Source organism: Lissotriton helveticus, chromosome 5_1 (assembly GCF_964261635.1).
Source record: "Lissotriton helveticus chromosome 5_1, aLisHel1.1, whole genome shotgun sequence".
Taxonomy (NCBI): Eukaryota; Metazoa; Chordata; class Amphibia; order Caudata; family Salamandridae; genus Lissotriton; species Lissotriton helveticus.
Window position 1 is genome coordinate 1,313,289,490 of NC_136065.1, and position 24,006 is coordinate 1,313,313,495.

A 24,006-nucleotide genomic window follows, 5' to 3' on the forward strand; every position below is an offset into this window, starting at 1 on the left:
CAGAACTGGGAGAAGGCGCTAGAGAACATGGTATGGGCCTACAGAATAACCCCCACGGGCACGGGGTATAGCCCATTCCAAATATTGAGAGGACGTGAACCATTTACGCACGACAACAGAATTTGGAAGGAAAAGCTCATCACCAGTGAATGGTCCCCCGCAGTGGTGCGGGCCAACTTGGAAGAGCGCAGACAATTTACAGCAACCACTACAACAAACGAAGGAATGTCAAAGGTACAGGCCTGGAGAAAGGAGAGTGGGTAGGAGTAAAGTTGGCTACCCTACAGAAGAAAGGAGACAGCAAGTACAGCAAGCCGTTGCAAGTTGTGGAAGTGTATGATCGAGCGGCCCTATTAAGCGATGGGAACGTGTGGTCCCAGGACCGCATGGCCAGGTGCAACAAGGTTTTGGGCTGGGAGCAACAGGGAACCGATTGGGAAGACAAGGAAGGTTCGGACGTGGAGAGGAGTCAAGATGCCGCTGAGCAGCAAGGCGGAGTGAGAGCCGGAATGGAAAGTGAAGAGGAAGGAGAAAACGGAAGTCAAGGAATGGAATGGGACAGGTTGGAGAGAAGCACGAATGAAGAGGGAGATGTGAACGAAGGAGCAGTAGGCCATGAGACGCAGAGCCAAGAGACAATGGAGAACCCAGTCAGGGTCACAAGGAGTGGAAGGCAGGTGGTAAGACCTTCCAGGTATCGAGATTTTGAATTGGACAATGAACTGTAAGTGACTCATTAAAGTTTGATAAAAAGGGGGAGATATGTAGCGGGCGCATTCTAGTTTATGCACGTCACGTAGACGTGACGTGCGGCGGCCATGTTGGCAAGCTGCGCGCGCATCCCCAGAGTGCGCGCCGAGACAAGGATTGATCGGAAGCGCCGGCCGGCGCTCCTCAGCTGTATTAATACTTTTGATGAATAAATACTTGGTTAACCCACATACAGTATCGTGCACATTATTGCAAGCACCATCTTTACACATTAACTTAATTGATACTTCCAATTCATAGACCTTGAAAGATACAAATGTTAGAGTCAACAGTTTAAAGGGCGAAAGGTAGCCTGTCATCACAACTCAGACCTGTAAAATGCAGGAACCCTTACCCCCTTCGCACCTATAGCTGTCGCTCAACTCCTCCAATTCCAAAATTAACTAAAAGCATTCCAATTCAGAACCTACTGTTATTTCTAGAATAAACCATGTTACGCTCACCTATTTCTCGTGCCTTTGTCGGGACGATTCACTTTTACTTTTTTGATAAACAGTGGTGAATTTCGGCAAATACATTTGTCTGCCCCCGCTAGGGATCAAACCCTTGTCTCCCAGTACGGAAGCTATATCACCGGCTCCTTTACTCTCTGCACCACTAACACATCTTATAAGCAAATGTATTCGTATATATTTGTTTTGCTTTTGTCTGTTCTCTCTACAACAAATATGACCCGATTTCATAAAACAAACACAATTAAATAGCTGTCCGTTCCCATGCACCAATGTATATTACCCGCACCGTTAAAACGCTCTGCATTGAGCATATTTACTCAGTGAGATTCCATAAATAAATATTGTTTATCCTTTTCAGATTCTACCCTGGGGATGATGGCATCTGCTGCCCACATAGGCGCGCGAAATCCGCCGGTGGGGGATGGGGGAAGGTTTAAATGTTTGCTAGCGCGAAACCGGCCTCCGACACGCAACCAGGCAGGGGGGGGTCGCTCACAATGCCCCGTATGTGCCGCCGTGGTGACCATACCAATCCGCTGGTCCACATCCCGAACCTCCTGCTGCCCCCCACCCTCGCTTGATAACCCCGCCCCGACGCGCGCGATCATCAGTCAGGGGGGGAGGGGATGGGGCCTTAGCGGGACTAATCCTTTATGCTGTGCCCCACACATCTGAAACCTCCCGCTCTTGTTCCCCTCCCGCGCACGATAACCCAGCACCCGACCCGCAACGGACCTCATGCCTCCCCGTGGCCATGGCCACAAAGCCCCGTACAACTTGGGTTTTTGCCCAAGGACGGAGCCCGGGGGAAGCAAAGAAGTGTCCGCTTACCTCATCCGCGACGCTCGGAGATGAAAATAGTTTATGGTCCGGGCGGGGAGGCTGCCTAACGGCCGGACTGCTGGGGGGGAGCAGCAAGGAAGCGACCTATCTATGGAGGGGGGCAGCAGCAAAGAGGGCGCGCGATAGGAGGGGCCACCCATATAAACCTTCCCTAGGCCCCACCCCTTATCTCGCCCCCTATAGCTCACGCCGCACCACCCCCCCCACCCCTAGGATGGGCTGCCCGGCTGCCCACGGCCATACTAAGGGGCCTGCCCTCCTATGGGGTCCCCTGCAGGGACCTCGGGCATCCTGCAAATGCACACATCTCCTTAACCACAGAAGAACAAGTAATGAAGGCAAGGCTTGCAAGGTTTTTTCCACGGACCCCTCTAGATGTACAGATGCCTATAGTGCACACAGTTATCAGTTATTTTACCAGGAAATTAATATGTGCACCTGCAGTTTACACGGATCCCCGGGGCAATTAACTGCATTTTTGGAATGGACACCTGTAAGTTGCACTGAAAGACCTGTAATGTAACTTGTGTTCATGGACAACTGTTGCTTTTTCTAAATATTAAACCTGTCCACTTCGGAGCGGTCTGGCTTTTTTGGCCTCTGAAAGTATTTTGGGCACTAAGTGCTGCATATGTTGGAGCGGTTTTATATTTATGGTTATTAATGTAGGCATTCCTTTCATGTTCCAAAGCATCAGTAACATTTTCAAACAAGGATTTTTAAATATTAGTGACCTCTCCCCAGCACACCTCAAGTTTAATTGCTTTTTGGTATCGCTTCAGTGTTACATTCAAGCTGGCTAAACAGCGCCCTAACGCAATGCGCACTTTCAAACTTTACAATTTAAGACTTTGCAGTTTGAAGCGTGCAAGGTTGCAAGCTTTTCGGTGTTCATACTTAGTACCGGAACACCACTTTACTGTGTGGATGTAAATATTTCACAAATAAATACCCACAGGTTTAGTTCATTCTATTCCAGACTACTATTGAGGGGTGACCTCTCCCTATTAGTTCCACTGCAGATTACTACTGAAGGGTAACTTCTCCCCAACCCAGTTAATATATTTAAACTATGGGTCCCCAACAATCGTATTGTACTCCAAGCTTCCTTCCCTCACCTTCGCTTATAGATTTTTACAAGTGCACGCCATAGGAGTATTTGATAATGTGCAGGTCTAAGGCAAGGTGACCTCTCCCCAGCTCATCTAACATTTTTCAAAGCATTATTATACAGCAATCTGCAAGAGCACAAGCTTCTTCCCCTGGCCCTCTCCCCCACTAGTTAAAAGCACACACAATCCCACACCTTCGCCTACACCAGCACCAGCTCAGCACCACCTCCGCACCAACGCACCACCTCAGCACACTTCAGCACCAACGCAGCACCACTTCAGCATCAGCGTGCAGCACCACATCAGCACTACTTCACCACAACTCAGCATCACTTTACTACACAAACACCAAGACAGAACCACCACCTCATCATCGCTGAGCACCACTTCAGTATTACTATGTACCACCTCAGCACCAGTGCAGAACCAACTCAGCGCCGTCTCATCAACCGCACACACCACTTAAGCAGTACCATCTCCACATCAGCATAGCACTACCTCCTTATCTCTTCACCACCACCAGTGCACCAACTGCATCTCCAAATCAGCATCAGCGCACTACCACCTCAGCACCAGTGCAGCACCACCTGAGCATCAACAGAGCCACACCTCAGCCACACCTCAGCACCAACACAGCCCCACCTCAGCACCAGTGCAGCCATAATTCAGCACCAGCACAACCCTACCTCAAAAGCAATTCAGCACCAATGCAGCACCACTTCAGCATCAGTGCAGCACCACATCAGTATCACTTCAGCAAAACAACTCAGCATCACTACACACTCTACTACACCTAAGCACCAATACAGCACCGCCACGTCAGTATCACTAAGCATCATAGCTTAAAAACATTTGCCAATAGCTCTAACTAAACACTCATAAGGTCACAAAGGCGAGACCTATTGGCTATGCCAATGCTTTTTTTTCATTTGTAGAGAGCCAAGGCTTTTTAACTCTGAAGGGTCGCCTCGGTAGCAGAGTTTTGGATATCGTGTTAGCACTACCCTACATAGTAAACCCAGCACTACAGATTTTGGAAATACAGCAAATTTATGACCACTGCTACCCACCTTAAAACTAATGGGTTAATAGCTTGCCATTCATTTAATCTGCAGTGCATTGCATCCCACCTGGTCACTTCTTCTAAATAAGGTAGCCATTATGGAAAGCTATTGCAAATAGTGTATCATTTTTTTCCCATTCCAAGATGGCCAAACTTTTGTTTCTAAATATGGCAGCAACGCTTGTACTTTAAAACAATGATAGACCATTTAGAATCCATTTACCACGAGGGATAAATAGAGAAAGGGTTCTTCAGGTACAGGTGGATTATCCAAAACGGCTGACAAATAGTATAACAGAGGAATGTATCGAAAAGATAAAGCTAACCCAGCAGGCTATTCCTGTAGAAGAGATCGAATTTAGAGATGGAATTACCTGGTTTGAATCCACCATTGGAAAGCTGGTGGACACAATAAAGAAAAAATGTAGGTCACGAATGCCAGTGTTTGGGAGCCATAGTGCTAATAAAAATAGGAAAACCTGGTTTGATGATGAATGCCGGGTAGCTAAGGCCCAGATTAGACAGAAGGAAAGAAGACTAAGGGTTAGGTTTAATGTGGAATTATACGAGTCGCTCCAGTATTTAAGGTTAAAATATAAAACACAAATTTGGAATAAAAAAAGAACATTCAAAGATAAGTGTTGGGTAAAAATGTTGGAGGTAATTGAAACTAGAGATGTCAAAGGATTTTGGAAATTAGCACAAGAAAGTGTGGGCAGGGAAGTAGGTCCCCTAGACTGTATGGTACCGGAAGATCACTGGGCGGGCTACCTTGGAGAAATCTATGGGAAATGGCCAATGCAAGAAGAGCCCAGTATCCCAGTTTGGCCACAGGTGAGGAATGACATAAAGAAATACTTCACCACAAGTTATATAAAGAAAATTATAGCAAGCATGAATCTTACCAGTGCTGCAGGCCCAGATAACCTCCTTGTACCAGAAAGTTGGAAGGGTTATGTTATGTTATGTTATGTTATACACAACTTATATAGCGCACGGGCACCCAGAGGTTTCATGGCGCTAGAGAAGGGAAGAAAATGGTGAACAGAAGCCTAACTGTGTGCTTGTTTAAATAACCAGGTCTTCAGTTCACCCCTGAATTGCATCAGGTTGGTGCAACTACGAAGTAGGAGGGGAAGTGAATTCCAGATCTTTGGGGCCAGGTAAGTAAATCGGCAGCCGCCAAGGCGTTTTTTTTTAAAAAGGGGCAAAGTGAGGAGAGACAGGTGGGCAGAGCGGAGATTGCGAGACGGTTCGTGTTTTTTTATGAGATGGTTTATAAACTTGGGGCTTTTTCCATGAAGAGCCTTGAATGTCAAACAGCTTACTTTGAAAGTTACCCGTTGGGCTATGGGTAGCCAATAGAGGGCGGCTAGCAGTGGTTTTGCCGAACTCCTGCCATTGCATTTGAATATTAATCTGGCCGCTGGTGCAATCATAAGACCGATAAGTAAGAAGGGTGACCACAAAATACCGAAAAATTATAGGTTGATAAATCTCCTAGATATAGGGGAAAAAGTCTTTGCTAAAGCCATACTGGGTTTACTAAAAGACTGGGCAGAGGAAAATCAGATTATACCCCTGGAACAGGGAGGGTTTAAAGCAGGGCACTCTACAATTGACCATTGTTTTGCTCTCTGGGCCATAGCACGGAAGTCGACGGAAGTGCGGGGAAGTTTGTTTTGCTGTTTCGTACACTTCCGCGCAGCTTTCGATCTGGTGGACCGGGAACTGTTGTGGGAGGCCCTAACTAGTTTTGGTATCCCTAAAGATCTGCTACGTCTAATTCAAATGCTCCATAACAACAACTGGGCCCAGATCATTTTAGATATATATGGTAGTTTATCTGGGAGAATTGAGATTGAAAATGGGCTGTGGCAGGGATGTGTATTGGCACCCCTGCTGTTTTCCTTGTTTTTGGCAGATCTGCCAAAAATCTTGGGGAATGTCATTGGGGCAAGCCCGAAACAAGATGGTAGGCATATTGCATGTTTGCTTTATGCAGACGATCTTGTGATCATGGATCAGATAGAAGTTGGCCTGCAAAGGAAATTGAATATATTTAATGATTACTGCTCCAGGAAAAAACTTGTGATAAATATGGATAAGACCAAAACCTTGAGCTTCGGTAGAAGGAAAGCGGGGTTTACATGGTGGCTGGGGACAGAGAAAGTGGAATCGGTTACTGAATACAGGTACCTGTGGCTATGGTTTGAAAAAAGTATGAAATGGTTCACTCATCTAGAGGCATCAAAAGTAAGAACCTCTGCATCAATTAGTGGCCTGAAACAGTTTAACAAAGCCTATGGTGCGATGTCAGACAGACCAGTTCTAATAGCTTATTGGGCCATGGTACCTCCGCAATTTCTGCACGGCGCAGAATTGCTATACCTGAGTAGTAAAGAGAGCTGGGATGTTGAGGAAGGTAAAAACCTAAAAAATCTATTTATATTGCCCTTGTCAGCCCTGGTCCAGGCAGTAAGACTGGAATTAGGACTCACTTCATGAGGCATTCTAGCCGGTATGGCCCTACTTCAATTCTGTCAACGACTAGGAGTAGACGAAAACACCAAAATTTCACAATGGTGTAAAAACGAAATACAGAATAGCGAATTAAAATGGGCAAGAGAGACTAGGGCGATTATGATGAAGCTATGTCAAATGATGGAGGTTAAATTGTGCCCTACGACCCTTATGATTACAAAGCTTTCCCTATATTGACAGGCTACCGGATTCCCGATTACAAAGTGAGGTTCTCAGGGTAAGAATTGGGGTGAACCCGTGTTATATGAATAATGTGGCAAAACACGTAATGATTGATAAAACGGGAAGATGCACTTGTATTTTGGGTACCTCATGTGACTTGTTAAATATTTTATTAGATTGTCAGAAGTTTCTTGATTTACGAATTATGTTTTTAAAACCGCTTTTTAAGAAATATGAAATTAAATCTAGGGCCCAGGCAGTAACTTTAATGACTGAAATGACCCATCTAGATATTGCTGTTGCTATTTGGGAAATTTATGCAAAGAGTGAAGTCACTCCTTTTTACTTTTTGTAATGAGTTCTAGTAATAATTCAGCTCCAATCAGAGTTATGGAGGGTTTTATATTGAATGTGTTTTACGATATGTTTTAGTGTGTTAATGAAGTGTAATTTTTAGATGAGTTTTTAACAATGTATGTTTTGTTTGTGGACCAACGGTCCAAATATACGTGATTTTAAATTGAATCGAATTGAATAGCTTGCCATTCATTTAATCTGCAGTGCATTGCATCCCACCTGGTCACTTCTTCTAAATAAGGTCGCCATTATGGAAAGCTATTGTCCAAAGTGTATCATTTTTTTCCCATTCCAAGATGGCCAAACTTTTGTTTCTAAATATGGCAGCAACGCTTGTACATTAAAACAATGATAGACTATTTAGAATACCTTTGCAAGATGGACACCCGCTCCTCTTTTTACTTTTGTATTGCAAGCATTTGCCTGCCGTGTTAAGATGGAAGCATGCATGCATTTTTCTACTTGTATTCTTTTAATTTGTCTTGGATTTTTTTGCTGAATTTATGTGTGTTTTACTTTTTGTTGTATCAGAAGGTGAATGCATAAATGAGTCAGTGGATTGGTTAATGGATGCATGATTGCAAAGATGGCTGAGAGAGTGCATGTATGATTACTTCTTTCATTAGAAAACTTAAATCGGCCAAAGGCCATAAAAGACAAATAATACACAAACAGAAAGTAAAACAATTGTGAATCACATCAAAGAAATACAAATGAATAATGTGTAATACAATAGATCCATTAATCAATAAAAATTTAAAAAAACAATGTTCCAGATTGGCACCAACTATAAGAGGTATCATAAAGTGACAAGTGCATTGTGCAGAAAAAGTTGTCAACAAGTTATTTTCAGTAGTAGTCAGATTGAAATACCAATTACACAGTAAATATATTTTTATTAAAAAAAACTCAAGGTAAGAACAAATTTAAAACATGAAAAGGTATAAAGATGATACTTCATATCACCATAAAACATTTTAATTACTTTGTAGCCCAAATTTCCTGTGCTTAATTATATGCTGTATGTAGCTCACTACAGTCAAACAAACACCCAAAGATGGAAGGGAATGTATGCAATACATAGCTGTTTTGTGGTGTCTAATATTGCTATCCTTTAAAAGTGAAAATAAAATAGTTTTCCTGAAACTGCAGTAAAATTTACAGAATAGCATTAGGTGCAGAGTGGACTGGGTAGAAAAATTATCACAAAGGCACAAGTCATTGGGTCATTTGGTTCCTAACAGGTTCAGGGACGTCCACCATAAAATTCAAAGTACTTAATATTAGCTTGGCCAGCAGGCCCTGTTACTAGTTATTACACATCTATATAACATATGGTTCCAGAACGAGTCCAGAAATGAAGGGGATATACTGGCACACTAAACTTTAGACCATCTCAGTGCAAACTCTGTTGTTCCTAGTCCAGCTCCAATGATGGTCTTTGATGGTGTCTCAAATGGGCAAAAGAAAATGCTGCTATACAAATCAGGGGAACCCAGAGTGTTGCTCATATTCTTAATATACATTTGCAAAGGGATGCTAGTGACTTTATCTAATTTTATGCAGTCCCTAATTACATTATGGCTGAAGTTGGCCTCAGGCTTTGTTCAGATTGCTAGCCACAATAGCAGTGGTTGAATTCTAATAAGATCAATGACATACTAAAGGACAAGCTCTGCATGGCTTAGTGAAGTAGCTGTGCCATGTGGAACCCCCAGCAACCTTTTCAGGCAGCTATTTTTACCTCTCTGATGGCCATAAAATCGTTTACGCGCCCAACCCTGGAACTGTAAGTTACAGTTTACATGGTCGAAGGTGTACTTTAAGTCCATAAAGGCTAGGTAGACTTGCCCTGACTTAGCCAAAGTATATTTGTTGATAATTAGCTTTGGGTTTAGGCCTTGTTCCACAGTACCTAGCCCTGCCCTAAAACCATATTGTAAAACAGACACTATTTTATTATCCTGAGCCCAGGCCTCTAACTGATCCAAAATGACTCTGCCCATAATCTTCGCCATTAAATAAATCAAGGAGATGGGCCAGTAGCACTTTAGGCTACCTCTATGCTCCTTTTTAGGTTTCGACCTGGTGAGGGCACGAAGTGCCCCTCCCAGATCGAAATCTTTTGTCTTCAGTATGGATGTCGGCACCGCCTCTGCCTCTCATTGGCTAGCTCCATAAATGGAGGCTAGCCATTGGGAGACAGAGGCTGTCAATCGCGCTTTCTCTTGAAAACGCGATTCGGGGGCGTTTCTGGTGGTTTTTTTAAGCCCCGCCCCTTTGTCCCGGGCCGCGGTGTCATTGGCTGCCGGCCCGGGACACCCCCCTGACGTCATCCCCGGGCCGCGCTGTGATTGGCTGGCCGGCCCGGGACACCCCCCTGACGTCATTCCCGGGCCGCGCTGTGATTGGCTGCCGGCCCGGGACCTGACTTGTTTTTAATGGTAGCTGCATCTCGGGCGACTGCTTCTTTTAGACGGTGAGTGGACAATGTTAATTTCCAACAATGCTTTCCTGCACATTGAGAGTGCATGTAACCCTGCTTCGGCACCCCTCATTGGCTTGTGTTACTGGCCGGTGCCTCTCTTGCGGATCTTATGAGCCTCTTATCCGTGCACCTCCCGCCCCTCTGCACCCCACCAAAATCTCTCATTTGCACAACCTGCGCTCGTCTTGAGCAAATCCTGACCGGAGCACAGTTGTCTGTCTCTTCTGCTGTCTTGCACCACTTCTCGTATGTCTCTTCTCCACCCTTCTTGGCCGTTTTCTGCGACACCCCTCTGCTCCTCGTCTCTCACGTGCCCCTCCCCGTCGCGTGTCTCAGGTTCCCCTCTCCTGCGCATCTCTTTCCCCTCTGCGCCTTCTCTCTCCCTGCTCCCGCCACTCGCCTTCTTCAAACTCCCGCCTCTGTTCTCTCTCTCACTCCCTCAGTCTAGCTCTCCCCCGCCTCTGTTGTTCTTTCCACACTCTTCTCTTCTGTGCCCTTCCCTCACAGTCTTACTCCTCTCACATCTCGCCCCTCACTTCCACTCTCTGTAGTCGTCGCAGTCCTCCCACCCGCCCCTCCCCATTCTTTCACTCCCACCCACCCCCCTCCCCTGATACTGGCTAGACGGGTCCGGCGTGTTTTCGCCAAAGTAAATAAACCACTTACATGAAAAGTTCTCAAAACAATGTAGTAATTCCGCACTCCCCTTCTCTGCTTTCCAAGTGTACGTCCCCTCTTATCTTACAGACCGCCCCCTGCACCTCCACGACGCAGGGGACCCCCGGCTCGACACGCAGAGACCCCACCATCTCTTCCAATTCAACACCCCCCTCCCACCCCCCACCTCCCGGCAGATGAGTCTGGATGCGTGCACCTGAAGCGCTTTAGGGCTCGCAAGGGGTAAGCAAGCGCTATACAAATACCAAAATATTACCTGCAGCTGCTGTTTTTCCGAAACCCCCCGGGGTGTCTATGGCTAAGAACAAAGTGCAAGGACTGTTCCGGTCCCCCAGATCCCAAACTCGCCTCTCGTTCCTCGCCTCCCCTCTGAAGTGCGAGCTGCCCCCTCCTCTGCTCACCCCTACATCCGTCTCTCAGTTTTTCTCCTCCTCTTTCCTTCCTTCCCTCCCTCTTTTATTCCACCCCCACCCCTTCGCCCTCTTCCTCCCCTCCTCGACACACCTACTTCCCTGTTCCCGGGCACTCGGATTTCTCCATTCATGCGGTGTCCCTCAGAGTACTTATTAATGCTAGTGACACCTCGAAGCTGCCCTTTTCTGCCCCCGAGCCCCTTCACGTACACTCCTTTATTTTCCAGTATGAGTCTGCCCCGACACCCCTGAAAGTGGCTGCATTGTTACCCTGTCCTGGCCGCTCTTCCCTCTGCCAGGGCTGTCACTGTGGCCTCTCATCGCTGTGGGATAGTCAGTCCATTCTTACATGAACTGTTCCTCTCTCGAGTTCGGGACGCCCCTGCCCTCTCTCGGCCTCCTGTCTGTCCTACCCGCTCAGTGGTCGAAGTGGAGGGGATTTGAGGGGCACGACGTGCCCATCCATATTTTTTTAATTTGAGAAAAACAGTTCCCATACTTTTTGTCAACAGACAACCGCCCGGGACAAAGAATCCTGACAATTTCAGCTGATGTGAAGCCTCCTGTACTGTGAAACCGAGCTTGCGGGGGGGGGGGGGGGCCGAGAGCCGAACAAGCCTTCTGCCAGTGCTGCCTGAAAGAAGTGTACATGTGCACAACTGGTCAATCTGCAGATGTAAGGACATCTGGCTTTAATTAATGTAATCATTTGAAGCTTCCTAATGACATAGATATATTCTTTTAGAGAGTTATTGCAAGGAAGCTGCCAGCTAAGAGTAAAGTGTGTGCTTTTATAAAAAAACACATAAAAAAAATGCTTCCTGATGACACATTTATTTTTTAGGAGGGGAATGTTATATTGAAACTTGTAAATAGGTTTAAAATGTATACAGCGGTGGTAAGGAGTGAGAAGGCTAGATGGGTGCCACTCAAGAGTAGCACGCAGTGGAAGCACAGGTGAAGGTGGCACCAGAGGATGGTTGACAGATGTGAGTGGGGAGAACATTTTAGGATGGGGAAAGTGTAGTATTGTTTTGGACTGTCATGAAGATAACCTGCCCCGAGGATGTATGTGTGAAACTAAACTTTTTACAAAGCAATAATAGTCCCTACTACAAATATACAATACCACTATTACCACCTACGTGGTTATTAATTCAAAGCATAATATTCATCTAAGCCAAAACGCAATTCAAAGTACGTCAGTAGATTACTGCACTATATAACATCAAGGCAAAAATTACTTAAAAACATCAAATTTTATTATAAAAAAGAGGGATTAGACTCCACATAAAAACAAGCACTGGCGTTGCCAATATGTTTCGCATTTGGAAAGTTGGAGCTATTGGTTTTGTAAATGACATTTTATATTTATATATCGTTATTGGCATTGTCAATAACCATATATAAATATAAAATGTCATTTACAAAACAAATAGCTCCAACTTTCCAAAGGCGAAACCTATTGGCAACGCCAGTGCTTGTTAAATATTGGCACTATAAATAAATGAGGCCAGGATTTTGGTGGACCAACCGTATAGGAAAGTGGCTTTCTGTTGCAGTAACACCCCACTTTTTGCCAGATTTCTGATGCATTTCGATTGAGTGCTTGCTGGGATTCTGCCAACCAGACCTCAGCACCTGTGTTCTTTCCCTAAACTGTACCATTGTTTCCACAATTGGCACACCTCTGGGCCACGTGTAAGTCCCTTGTAAAAGTTTAGTCTTGGTACCGAGGGCCTTGTGACCAGAGAGGGCCTCTGAGGGCTGCAGCATGTATTATGCCACCCTCAGAGACCTCTCACCCTAGCCCCCACAAACTGCCACTGCAGGCTGTGTGTTTTGATGCCAAACAAACTGAAGAGTCGACATGGCACACACCACTGTGTACCATGCCCTTCAACTCTGCCTATGACATGGGTAAGTCTCCCCTCTAGCAGGCTTCACAGCCCTAAGGCAGGGTGCCCTAACCCACAGGTGAGGGCATAGCTGCAAGAGCAATATGCCCCTACAGTGTCTGTGCCATTCACAGACATTGTAAGTGCAGTGAAGCCATAGTGAGTACATGAGCTGGGAGTTTGTCATGACAAACTCCAGAGCTCCATGATGGCTTTCCTGAAAACTGGGAGCATAATAAAATCACACTTATGTCAGTGTTGGATTTATTACAAAATGCGCTCAGAGGGCATCGTAGAGATGCCCCAATAAAAATGACCAACTTCTTGTGTATTGGTTGACTGGTCCCCGCCAGCTAGCCATCAGCAGAAAGGTTTCTGACCTCATGGGGTGAGAGGCTTTGTGCTCTTGGAGGTCAGACTAAAGCCTGCTCTCGGTATTCCTCACATAAAAGTCCCATAACATAAATAAAAACGAATATCATTTGTAGACATGGATTGCCAGAAGCATCAAACGAGACAAAATGTAATACCTTTTCCTTGAAAATAAGGGTTAAAATACATTACCCGTGTGTGACAGAATCCAGCACAAACTGTGGTGTTGACGGCCAAGCAGTAGGTACACTCTTTGTTTTCCACATACATGGTATATTCAGTAGGGACACAGAACGAGATACCTTGTTTGAAAGTCAGGCAAAAGATTATTGATGCAATGAAGATGTTCATCATTCTACATATGGGGAAGAAACAAGAACATGTAAAGTATGTATGTGAGGTCAAATGGTTACATTATCATACTAGCCAGTGGGGAGCTCTGATTTTAATTGTTTTTCCTGGAGCCATTTCATAATTTGTTGGAAACATGCAGAGTAGCACTGCTTAAAAATATTACTATGTCTAAGGAGCAAAGAAAACCGACCAATAAGGCAACACAAACATATCAAGCAAAAGTCCATTATCCATTGAAACGCAGAAGTATGACCGTGACGAATGAATACTTTCCTTCTGGATAAAAGTTTCCTCATATCTATAGCCCTGTACCATTTCCAGAACCTCTTTCTACCCACCTAGGTAAGCAACCTTCCTAGAAATTAGGCCGTACAATAAAGTGGCTCCTGTGATGGAACCTGGTCTCCGCATGAGGCAGCACAGGACATTTTAGGCTTGGGCTTTGGATAGGCTTTAAAACTGGGAACTGGGTTTCAGCAAGCCCTTTCCTAGCCATCTCACAATGTGGTCGTTCTCTTGTCAGACTCCTTTGCTTGGGCGTCCATGAGAATTTTCAGCGCCACCCCCACAAAACATCGTGCAGTCTAAAAGAGCTTTAAATGATCAGGCTACAACAGATACACTGTGTGCATGTTTGCTGTGGTAGGGACTCACAAGCTGTTTCGTAGGTGAGGTCTGAGTGCCATAAATTTTGCATAGACTTTGAAATAAGTCCCTCAAGAAAACAACGGAATCTAGGGCCACAGTAAAGAATGAGAAAATAAATTGATGGCATCTTACATGAGACTGCAGGACTATTTAGATGACAATAAGATATAATTACAGTGCGCATCCGAGGATTTACCGCAAGCAATGTCCGTGCATCTGGTAGTTGCATGCATCTTGATGGCCATATGTATATCTGATGGAAACAAGCATGTGCCAGTTACACATGAAGGCGCATAATTCCCCCATGTACTTTTTTGTTTTTTGTGTGAGTATGAGATGAATAGCGTACTGCAGTATTTCATTTCCATCCATTTCATTTTTGGTTTACATAACGGCCTTCTGTATGCGTGAGGCAGATCCTTGCAGCAACACACTGTTACCCACAACATGTGTCGCAGCATGAAAAAGCAAAGGGTGTGAAATAAACTAGAGAGCCATGAATATGGCATTATTTGGTGACCTATGTCTTCTGTTGCTTTTGAACCTTGCGTGCTTGCTCCATTAATTGGGCAAAATAACAAAAGGTTGAAAGAACTCATTATTAGGTGTTGAGTTCATGAAGTTACTCATTGATAAATGTTGGCGATCACCGTGTGCACAATATTTGCTCTCACAGCCTCTTGTTTCTATCCACCCACCTTGTGATTTGATTCCCTTTCTAATGTGTCATGTGCGTTGCTCCCCTCTTAACCACTCTCTGTTTTGCTTCCAAATCTCGATCATTTTATGCATTGTGTTGCCTGCCATCTGCCATTCGCCTTACTTTCTAATCTTATGTGGCTAGTGCACGGCTTCTTTATCTCGCATATTTATACCTTGATCCTCCAGGTTATATATTGTGATTAGTGCCATCTCTGACCAACTGTGTGTTCACTCCTGTAAGACCTGTCAACCGTAAGGTGGTCTTCCCCCCTAAAACATTTTGCCTTGTCCCTCCATTTTTGCTGATCTTGGTTTTGTTGGGCTTAGGACTCTTTGCACCTTACCACTGCTAAACATTGTCTGGGCTCTCTCCATTAAACCTGGTAACAATGCTTTACACCTAATTGGCACATTTAATGTATTTGTAAGTCCCTCGTAAAGTGGTAATATATGGAGTAAAGGCCTTCTAGTGGGCCTGCATCTCTGATTGTGCCACCCCATTAATTAGCACACTTAAACATGTCTCAGGCCGCCATTACAGCCTGTGTGTAGAGTTCTAAACTGCCATTTCAACCTGGCAAAAAAACTCTTTGCCAGGCCTAAACCTTCGTTTTTAATACATATAAGTCTCCCCTAGAGTAGTCCCTAAACAGCCCATTGGGCACAGTGCGGTGTACTTAAAGCATTGGACAGTTACTTTTAGCTTTTACATGTCCTTGTAGCGAAAAACTCTAACATTTGTTATCCATTACTGCACTACTGCATTCCCATAGGATAACATTGGGTTAACTAATTCATTTAATAAGTGACAGATTTCAATTTGGAGCAGGTAGGAACTTCAAGTTTGGTGTCTAAAGAATTGGAATTTAAAACTCTCTTTATTGGGAAAGTCAGATTTTAAGTCACAATTCTGAAAATGCTACTTTTAGATAGCTGGCATTTTCTTGTTCTAACCATTTGCTGCCTGCAGCCTTGTTCCTGAGTCACATGACTAGGTGAAGCTGGCAGTTGGTCTTTGTGTATTTCTCCCAGGCAGTGAGACAAAGGAACATAGGTGTTGGCAGGCCATCTTTGATGAGGGCAAAGAGCTGTCACCTATCACACTTGAACATCACAAAGGCTCTGTCTGAGCACCCTCAGAAAGAGTTTAGTACCAGGCTATTTTGAATCCAGACAAGCTGGAGCTAGGGCACGGAGGCAAGAAATTCCAAAGACCTCTGGGGTGCAAACCTCCAGAGCCTTCTCCTACTTCAAAGCTGGCATCAGCTATAAATATTGGACGCTCAGATCCAAATCTTCAGTGTATCTCCGGCCCTGTGGAAAAATAAGAAGGACTGCTGTGCTGCTCTACAAGAAGGACTGCTACTCTGTTGCCCTGCTGCTTGCTGCCTGAATAAAAGGACTGGACCTGCTTCTTGATCCCCAGGCCATCAGAGTGACTCCAAGGGCGAGTTGTCTGGCCTCCTGATTGGAGCATCAGAGACAGTAAAGGCTCCAATGATCTTGAACCCAGGGCCTGGACTCTACTTGCTCTGAGTCTAGCCCCACCCCCCACCACTCAAGTGGTGCCACCCAGTCCTGGGCCCTTGGTGCTCTGCCAGCCCATCTACGGTCCTGCATGCAGAACTGATGCAGCCCAATGCATCTACTTGCAGCTGCATCAGAACCTCTGCAGTGCCACACATCTCTGACACTGGATTTTACATCGCAACCCCACAGCTCTTTGGAGCCATTGGAGCATGTCACATCTTCAAAGCAGGACTTTGCATCGCAAGCCCCTAGTCGACAACATCCTCAAGGATAAGGCTGGACACTACATTGCAGCCCTTCAGTTCCTCAGAACCGCTGATGCGTGATCCATACTCAATGCAGGATCTCACAATGCTCCGCAGACCAAGATTTAAGGTACTGTGTTCAGCTGGCCTAACTTGGTCCCTGTATCTAGCCCACACTCCATCGTGGTTGGCCTTAACTTGTGACTTTGCCCTGCTCTGGTGCAAACAGATAACCACAGTTGGAGCTTTGTGCTAAACTTTTAAATTGCGTATTTCTGGTTCTACGGACTGGATTGTCGTCTCAAATAATTTATTGAATTTTACTCTATTTTTCTAACTTGGTGAAGGATTTTTTTTCTGTTGTTCTTTTCTGTTAATTTCTTTTAAGTGCTGCAAAAATACTTTACAGATTGCTGGTAAGTTAAGTTTGACTGCTTTTGTGCCAAGCTACCAGAGGTTTAAGCATGGTTAAATTGGGGGATGTGTGTGTTTCACCCTGACAAAAGTAGTGGATGCTGCTTGATTAGGGGTTTGCCCCTCTGAACCAGTAAACCAATTTCCAACAACTCCCCTCCCTTTCTCTAATCTTTTGCGAGCACTGTTCCCCTAACTCGTCCTCCTTTTGCCTCTGCCACCTCACTTAGCCTAGTCAAACAAATCTCTCATCTTACATGCTCCAGATTCCATTCTGTCATCTACCTGCTGCTCTTTTGATCTGTGTTGAGGCCATTCCCTCTCTTTGACCCATCACATGCACACTACCTCGTCGTTCTTTTGCCTCTCCTACATCTGCACAGTAGGATGACAGTGGGTACACCCCATCCATGCCTCAGATGGCATTTGCCCCGTGCAAGCTCTGGCTGTATGTCATGGACGGATGTACATTGTTACAACGCATGCTTTTACCACGCATGCTGTTACAACGCAAGTTTTACAACACACGCCTTTACAACGCATTGCTTTGGGGGTGCTGGATAGTGAATAGTTTAATTTACTATTCCAACTCCAGTCCCCGTGGATAGTAGGGAAGGTGTTGGATAGTAAATTAAAACTATTCCCTATCCTAGAGCGCCCCCCAGTGCAATGCGTTGTAATGGTTTTCGTTGTAAAACCTGAGTTGTAAAGGCACTGCGTGGTAAAAGTTGCGTGGTAAAGGATGTTTCCCGTCATGGCCAGCTTTCACTTTGTGAATAGCTATTGATTGCTCTCGGTAGTCTTTAACCGTTCAATGACTGAGACTGTTGTAGTTGCTCATCACTGATACATTAGCTTGTCCATCGCAAGAAGGAGGAGGATGCCCTTTTGATGACCTCCATTCTTTTGATTTGTAAGGAATCAGAATGTCGACATTGTGAGTCACATGGCAATGTGTTACCTCTAATGTTTCTTTAGGGCATTGAAAATGGAGTTTTTGAATTCGCAAAGGTTGACAAGGTGCACGGCACAGTCTTTGTGTTTTAAATACAACTGCTTGTTCATCTGTGAGATGCTGGATCGTGCAAGGATTTCAAAAGTGGAACAATTACCAGAACAATGAACGTGAAGCCCCGCTCAGGTTTACAAAAAGTGCCATTCAATGCATTTATTTCTAATAAAAAACAATGAATGCTTTTATTTGTTTTCCTTTTTTGTTGTTTTCCCATTTATTTTTCCTGTTTGTTCATGGGTGAACTTCTGTATTCTTTTCATTTAACAGACAGACACCTTCCTTGTTTACAGTGCCTCCCCATCATTCCTCATGATTTTCCCTGCACCAATTTATGATCTCTCTTTCTGATACCCAATGGCTCTGGGGCATATTTACAAGGTGATTGGATTGCACCACCGGAATGCCACTTTTACAGACGTTCTGGTGGCACAATGCCTTGCACCAAATTTATAAAGTGGCTTTAAGCTACAATTTCTGGCTTAACGCCTCTTTGCAACACCCATTTATTTTTGACGCTGCCCCTGATTTACAAGGATCTGTAAATCTGAGGCAGTGTCAAAAACCTAACGCCATGCACTAGCAGGCGTTAGTATGGTGCCACGAGGAGAAAAACTTTTTGCTTTTGCTATGTGTGCTGCATTCTGCAGTATACGTAGAAAGAGAAAAACGCCATTAATGATTGTTTAAGCACATAAACACTCATTAAATTATGACGATTTGCTACTTCTATGTGAGCTACAGAATGCAGCTCAAATATAATTAACAAATCACCATTAATGATTGTATATAGAATGGGACACCTTCCTGCCCATAAACAAAATCATTCCCTGCAATGCAGGCACCCTTGCACTATAGTGCAAGGGTGTCGGTGCTGGCACTAGGCAGCTATTTTCATCGCCAGCATTATGGAAAACACAAAGGTGTGCTGTATTGTTGTAAACACGGCACATCTCTGCATTTTGGAAATGGCAGAGCGTGGTGCTACGAAATTTGCCAGAGCGCTGCAATCCGCCATTTTCTTGTAAATATGCACCTCTGTCTTTCTCTACCTCCCTCTCATTTAATGAATTTAGGGGTATATTATCAAGGGGTTTTATCTCCGCTTTTTTGGCTTTAAAAGCCAAGAAAGCGGAGATAAAATTATCTCCCTATTACCAAGCTGTCGCTAACACCAGTTAGCGACAGCTAATAGGAGATAGCGACCATCATGGGCCCCACTTTGCATGTCAGTGATATTTATCACTAATGATATGCAAAGTGGGCGTGCCAAGATGTTAGCGACTGGAAACAGTCGCTAACATCGCTATCTCCTATTACCAACTTTTGGAGATATTTGCGCTAAGGGCGAATATCTCCAAAAGCTAACACCTGCCCTGAGCAGTTCTTAGCCATGTTATCCAATGGGAGGTGGATAACATGGCTAAGAGCATTTGCTCGATAATGCATGAATATCGCTGACTTTTCAGCGATATTCATGCATTGCGGGCGTTTTTTATCGCATTTGCGATAAACCTTGCTAATAGCAAGGTTTATCTGCGATAAAAATCGCCGATGTGCGGCGATAATTTTTGTCTCTAAACAAGTTAGAGACAAAAATTATCGCTAGTTGTTGATAATATACCCCTTAATTCTTTATTGAGTATATTTATATAGCGCTACTTTGGGTGGTGTTAATTTGCTTTACAACTGAAACAAACCTTGGCAATGCCAGTAGGCATTTCTTTGGACCTATTGGATTTGACAACGAGTTTTAGTGATGCTGTACAGCACTGCTAAATAGTAAGCAAAAAAAGGTACAATAACACGTCCATGAGTAATTTTTTAGGCATGTGCATCACGCATGTGTGGGCATTCAAAATCTTGCAAGTGCATTTCTTATTTTTTATTTTTATTTATCCTGTAGAGTTGGATCTATTTTTATTTATACTGTAGAGTTGGATCTATACTTAAAAAACAAGTAGCGCAAACATGTTTTTTCTTTCTTTTGAGGCATAGGTGGGGGAAGAACACAGGGGTTGCAGGTGGGGCTAAACAACTCAGATGGTGAAAGGGAGAAGGAAGCAATTCAGGGGCAAGGCAATACAGTGGACAGAGATGGAAGCCACACAGAAGGGGAAGAGAAGCAGAAGGAGTGGAGAAAGGAGAGTGGAGCTTCTAGTGGAAAGCACATGGGTGAGAAGGTAACACATGGGGAGACGTACATGAGGGCGAGCACCACATGGGGAAGAAGCATATGGGCGAGCGAAAGCAGCATGGACAGCAGAGGTGGGGGGAGGAGCAGTACATGATGAAGACAGCTGGAAAACACATTCACAGTCATGGAATGCTTAACCACAAAGAAACAAATTAGTGGGCAGTGTGGGAAGTGGATTTAATGCATCCATGCTCTAGGTGAAGGATAAACACAAAAAGTAGAAGTAAAGTCCACACAAGCTGATGAATAAAAAGCATGACAATGAGTGACCGTGAAGCCAAACAATGATAAGTTCTGGGTGGGCTCTAAGGGCCTGATTTAGATCTCGCCCGACAGGTTACTCCATCTCAACAGTAACAGATATCCCGTCTGCCCAAATATATATCCCTTTATTTCCTATTGGATTTACGTTTCGGCGGACCGGATATCCATCACCCTTGTGACGAAGTAACCCATAGGATGAGATCTCAATCAGCCCCTAATTCTACTGTAAAATGATAGGCCTTTTTACAAACAGACAGTTAGTGCTGTCTGATAGGTGAGTCCTAAAAACTGCAAGACATAAGTCTATGAAACAATATAAGAGCAATTCATAATTCCTGGTTATTCCTTTCATGAAATTATCAGTCTATCCACCGCATTGCCTCCCTGATGGGGCCCTACCTTACCAATGTGAATGCCATATTCAATGGTGGATAATCTAATCATCCCTTGACTGTGTTATGTCTGCCCATCCAATTCGGCCTCACTTTATTGGTCCTTACACATTTGGGATTTGCTGACTCTAGCTTTTCACTCTGCATTGATGTTCTGGTCGACAAGTGGCCACATTTAGACAGGCTTTACAGGAATGCATTTTTCTGCAGTTTTCTTTATTCATTCATGTTTTTATTGCCATTTTGTAAGAGTAACAAGAACATGGCAAGAGCCTTCGGAAGAGTCGGGATGGGTGGGAGGTAACAGCACTGGATACATTTTAGTGTATAGAGGATCACTCAAAAGACACCAATGTCAAAATCAGTTTGGCACGTTACCCACATCCGCCCTAGAACTCGTGCATCTTGCCGGCAAAGGCACAGGGACTAAATGTTCAGGGGTGCAGGTTGCTTTGGCAGCGAAGGGTTCGCTCCTGTATCTGGCAGATCTCCCTCTGCGCCCTATGTAGGGGTAAGCTCTCTTTGTACCAAATACGTCATCAGTGGTTCACCCATGGACGTTCCAGTTCAGGCATCGTGTGGTGGTCATTGCGTTGCATGTCATGGAAGTGGGCCTAGTGCCTTGCGTCCATCCCAAGGGGCAGAACCCTGATGCTGTGTCTTGCCAGGTGTGAGTTGTGCAGGGAGATACAAATAGTCAAACATAGTCACCCCTCACCCACCTCAGCCCCCACAAATCAGTTGAGAGATCCTGTCCCTCTACCCTCCCCAAATCATACCCAAACAACAGGAATATGCAGTGGGATTCATCCTGTGAGGTGCAGGAGAACCTGGGGAACTGCCCAGTCGGAAACCAACTAGATGACCGACGGGTGTAGGTTCATCCCCATTGGGTTTGGCTTGGGCACATCATCAATAAGATCAGAATCTCAAGCAGAGCATAGTAAATCGTAGATGCTCAGCCAAATCAAGGGCAAGGTGCCAGCAGCTGAGGTGGCAGTAGTCGAGGCTTAATTGACCGAGGCATCTGGTGGTCATGGAATCTCAAGAGGCCCCTGGGGCGTCTTATTCTTTATCGCAGAGGCAGCCATCCTCTTCTTGTGATGAGTTTGCACTGGTATTGTCCCTAGGGCTTTATAATTGTTGAGAGAATTTCATTGCTGCTGTAGCATCAGTGAAGTAGTTGCGTTTCCCTTTGTGTTTAATCTTCAGCTCCGCCGGATGGAAAACGGAGTAACTCATTTCCACCCTATGGATTTAACCGGAAGGAACTCATAGTGAGCCACCTGTACCGCCACTTTGAAATCGGGGTAGAAGGAGACATCTTTGCCTTGGTATTGGATGGTGCAGCACCAGCGAGCAAGCCGTAGGACCGTGTTGCGGTCCCCATAGTTGAGGAGTTTGGTGACTATGGGTCTTGCTGGTGCGCCTCGCGGAGGGCACTGCCCCAATGAGCGAAGGTCCCCGCTCCAGGATGAAAACTCTTGACATGGAATCTTGAAAAAGTGCGCACAGCATTTGCTAAATGTAGACTTCCATTTTGTCAATGGCAGTTAATTCGAATATTCCAATAATCAGACAGTTACGGTACAAGGAGTGCACTTCCACGTCCTCATTCTTCAGATTGATGACTTCCTGGGATTTGTCCTTTCGAAGCAGATGTTCCCAGGCAGCTGTTTGTGTATCTTCTACATCCGAGGCACGGATCTCAAGGTGTTTCAGACGGCCCTTATGCTTATCCATTCTTTTTTTAATCGATCAATAGGAGACCAATTTTGGTGTCAATGGTGCAAAGGTTGTTCTTTACATCCACCAGTATCTCTTTGAAGTCATCCGGTGCTGGGGCATTTTGGGACTGCTCTGGTGTAGTCTCCACTCCTCTGTCATAATGTGTGTGCTGTGTCTGGCTCTTTCCCTTGAATGCCAGTTTAGACTGACACGCCTCCAGCTTTCTCATACTGTGCAGGCTCTGAGGGGGAGTTGCAAGCCTGGTCCAGCCACGCCCTGGCTCCGCTTCTCCAGGGGCCAGGGGGCATGAGCAGTCAGTCACAGCTGCTGGGAACACTCCAGGGGGATTCGCAATGCAGGTCATAGGGGTGGATGGGGGTCAAGTGCAATACCCCCAGGCTGCTGCTGTACTTCAGTCTGTTATTGTGTGAGTGGGGGGCTGGCATATAAATAATGACTCCCCGTGTGCCCTGCCCCACCCCAGCACCAGCAGAAGCATGACATGAGACACAAGCAGGACTGATGTTTCAGGGGGCGGGGGCCCAGTATGTGTCTGTTACTGCGAGGCTAACCGGGGCGCTTGCTGGGGCAGCAGCCTCCACGTGAGACATGGCTAGGCCCCGGGGCAGGAGGGCCTCGACTGCTCCAAAGAACCCTTCTCCAGCAATAGCCACAGCTCCAGATTCCAAGGCTCCAGCCTCACTCAGCCCCAGGTCAGGGCCAAGTGCCTCATGTGGCTCTTGGGCCCCTACTTCAAGTACCTCCAGTGTCAAGCTTCCCTGAGAGCATCATGCTTGCGTCACTTAAGGGCCTCCATATGGATTCCAACTGTTTCAGGAAGCCCCTGCTTTGCACGCGCCCCCGAACCTCCCTGCTGTAATGGGCCTTCAACCTTAAGCTATTTGGTGGGGATGTCAATCAAAGTTGGAAGGCAGATACGTTCCACTTAGAGGCACCAGCTTTTAAAAAATATATATTTTCCTGTTTACAGACAGATGTGATAATTTTCTATTACCTGTGACAGTATAAAATGTAAAACATGTGAAAATGATTTTCAATCCTTTATTTACAAACAAACATGACGTTTTTTAACTGTCACCTTTCAGAAGTTGGGAATGTTAAATTATATTTTATGAAAGACTTTGGATTTATTTCAGCTTTAATGGGTCACCCCATCCCGACATGAGGCCTTAGGTCATAACTTCCACTACACTGGTGAATGGCCATGCGTCATAGTCAGAGATCCTTATCTGTCTGGTTGGCATCTCTCTGCTGTGAAGTGAGGCGCTGTCACAGCAGAGAAGTTGGCTGAGCGGGAGAAAAAACATGTTTTGTGAACAAAAAGTAATTTAATTCGACTTTCA

At 45.1% G+C, this 24,006-nt stretch overlaps 1 protein-coding gene across 1 annotated transcript in view; it reads right to left on the reverse strand.

The window, feature by feature from the left end:
- TSHB (thyroid stimulating hormone subunit beta) overlaps positions 1-24,006 on the reverse strand; it is a 147,040-nt gene that overhangs the window by 31,170 nt on the left and 91,864 nt on the right. The window contains exon 2 of the mRNA XM_078641241.1: positions 13,349-13,511. Coding sequence (XP_078497367.1) covers positions 13,349-13,510 — 162 coding nt within the window. The 5' untranslated portion in view covers position 13,511. The remainder of the gene's footprint in view (positions 1-13,348; positions 13,512-24,006) is intronic.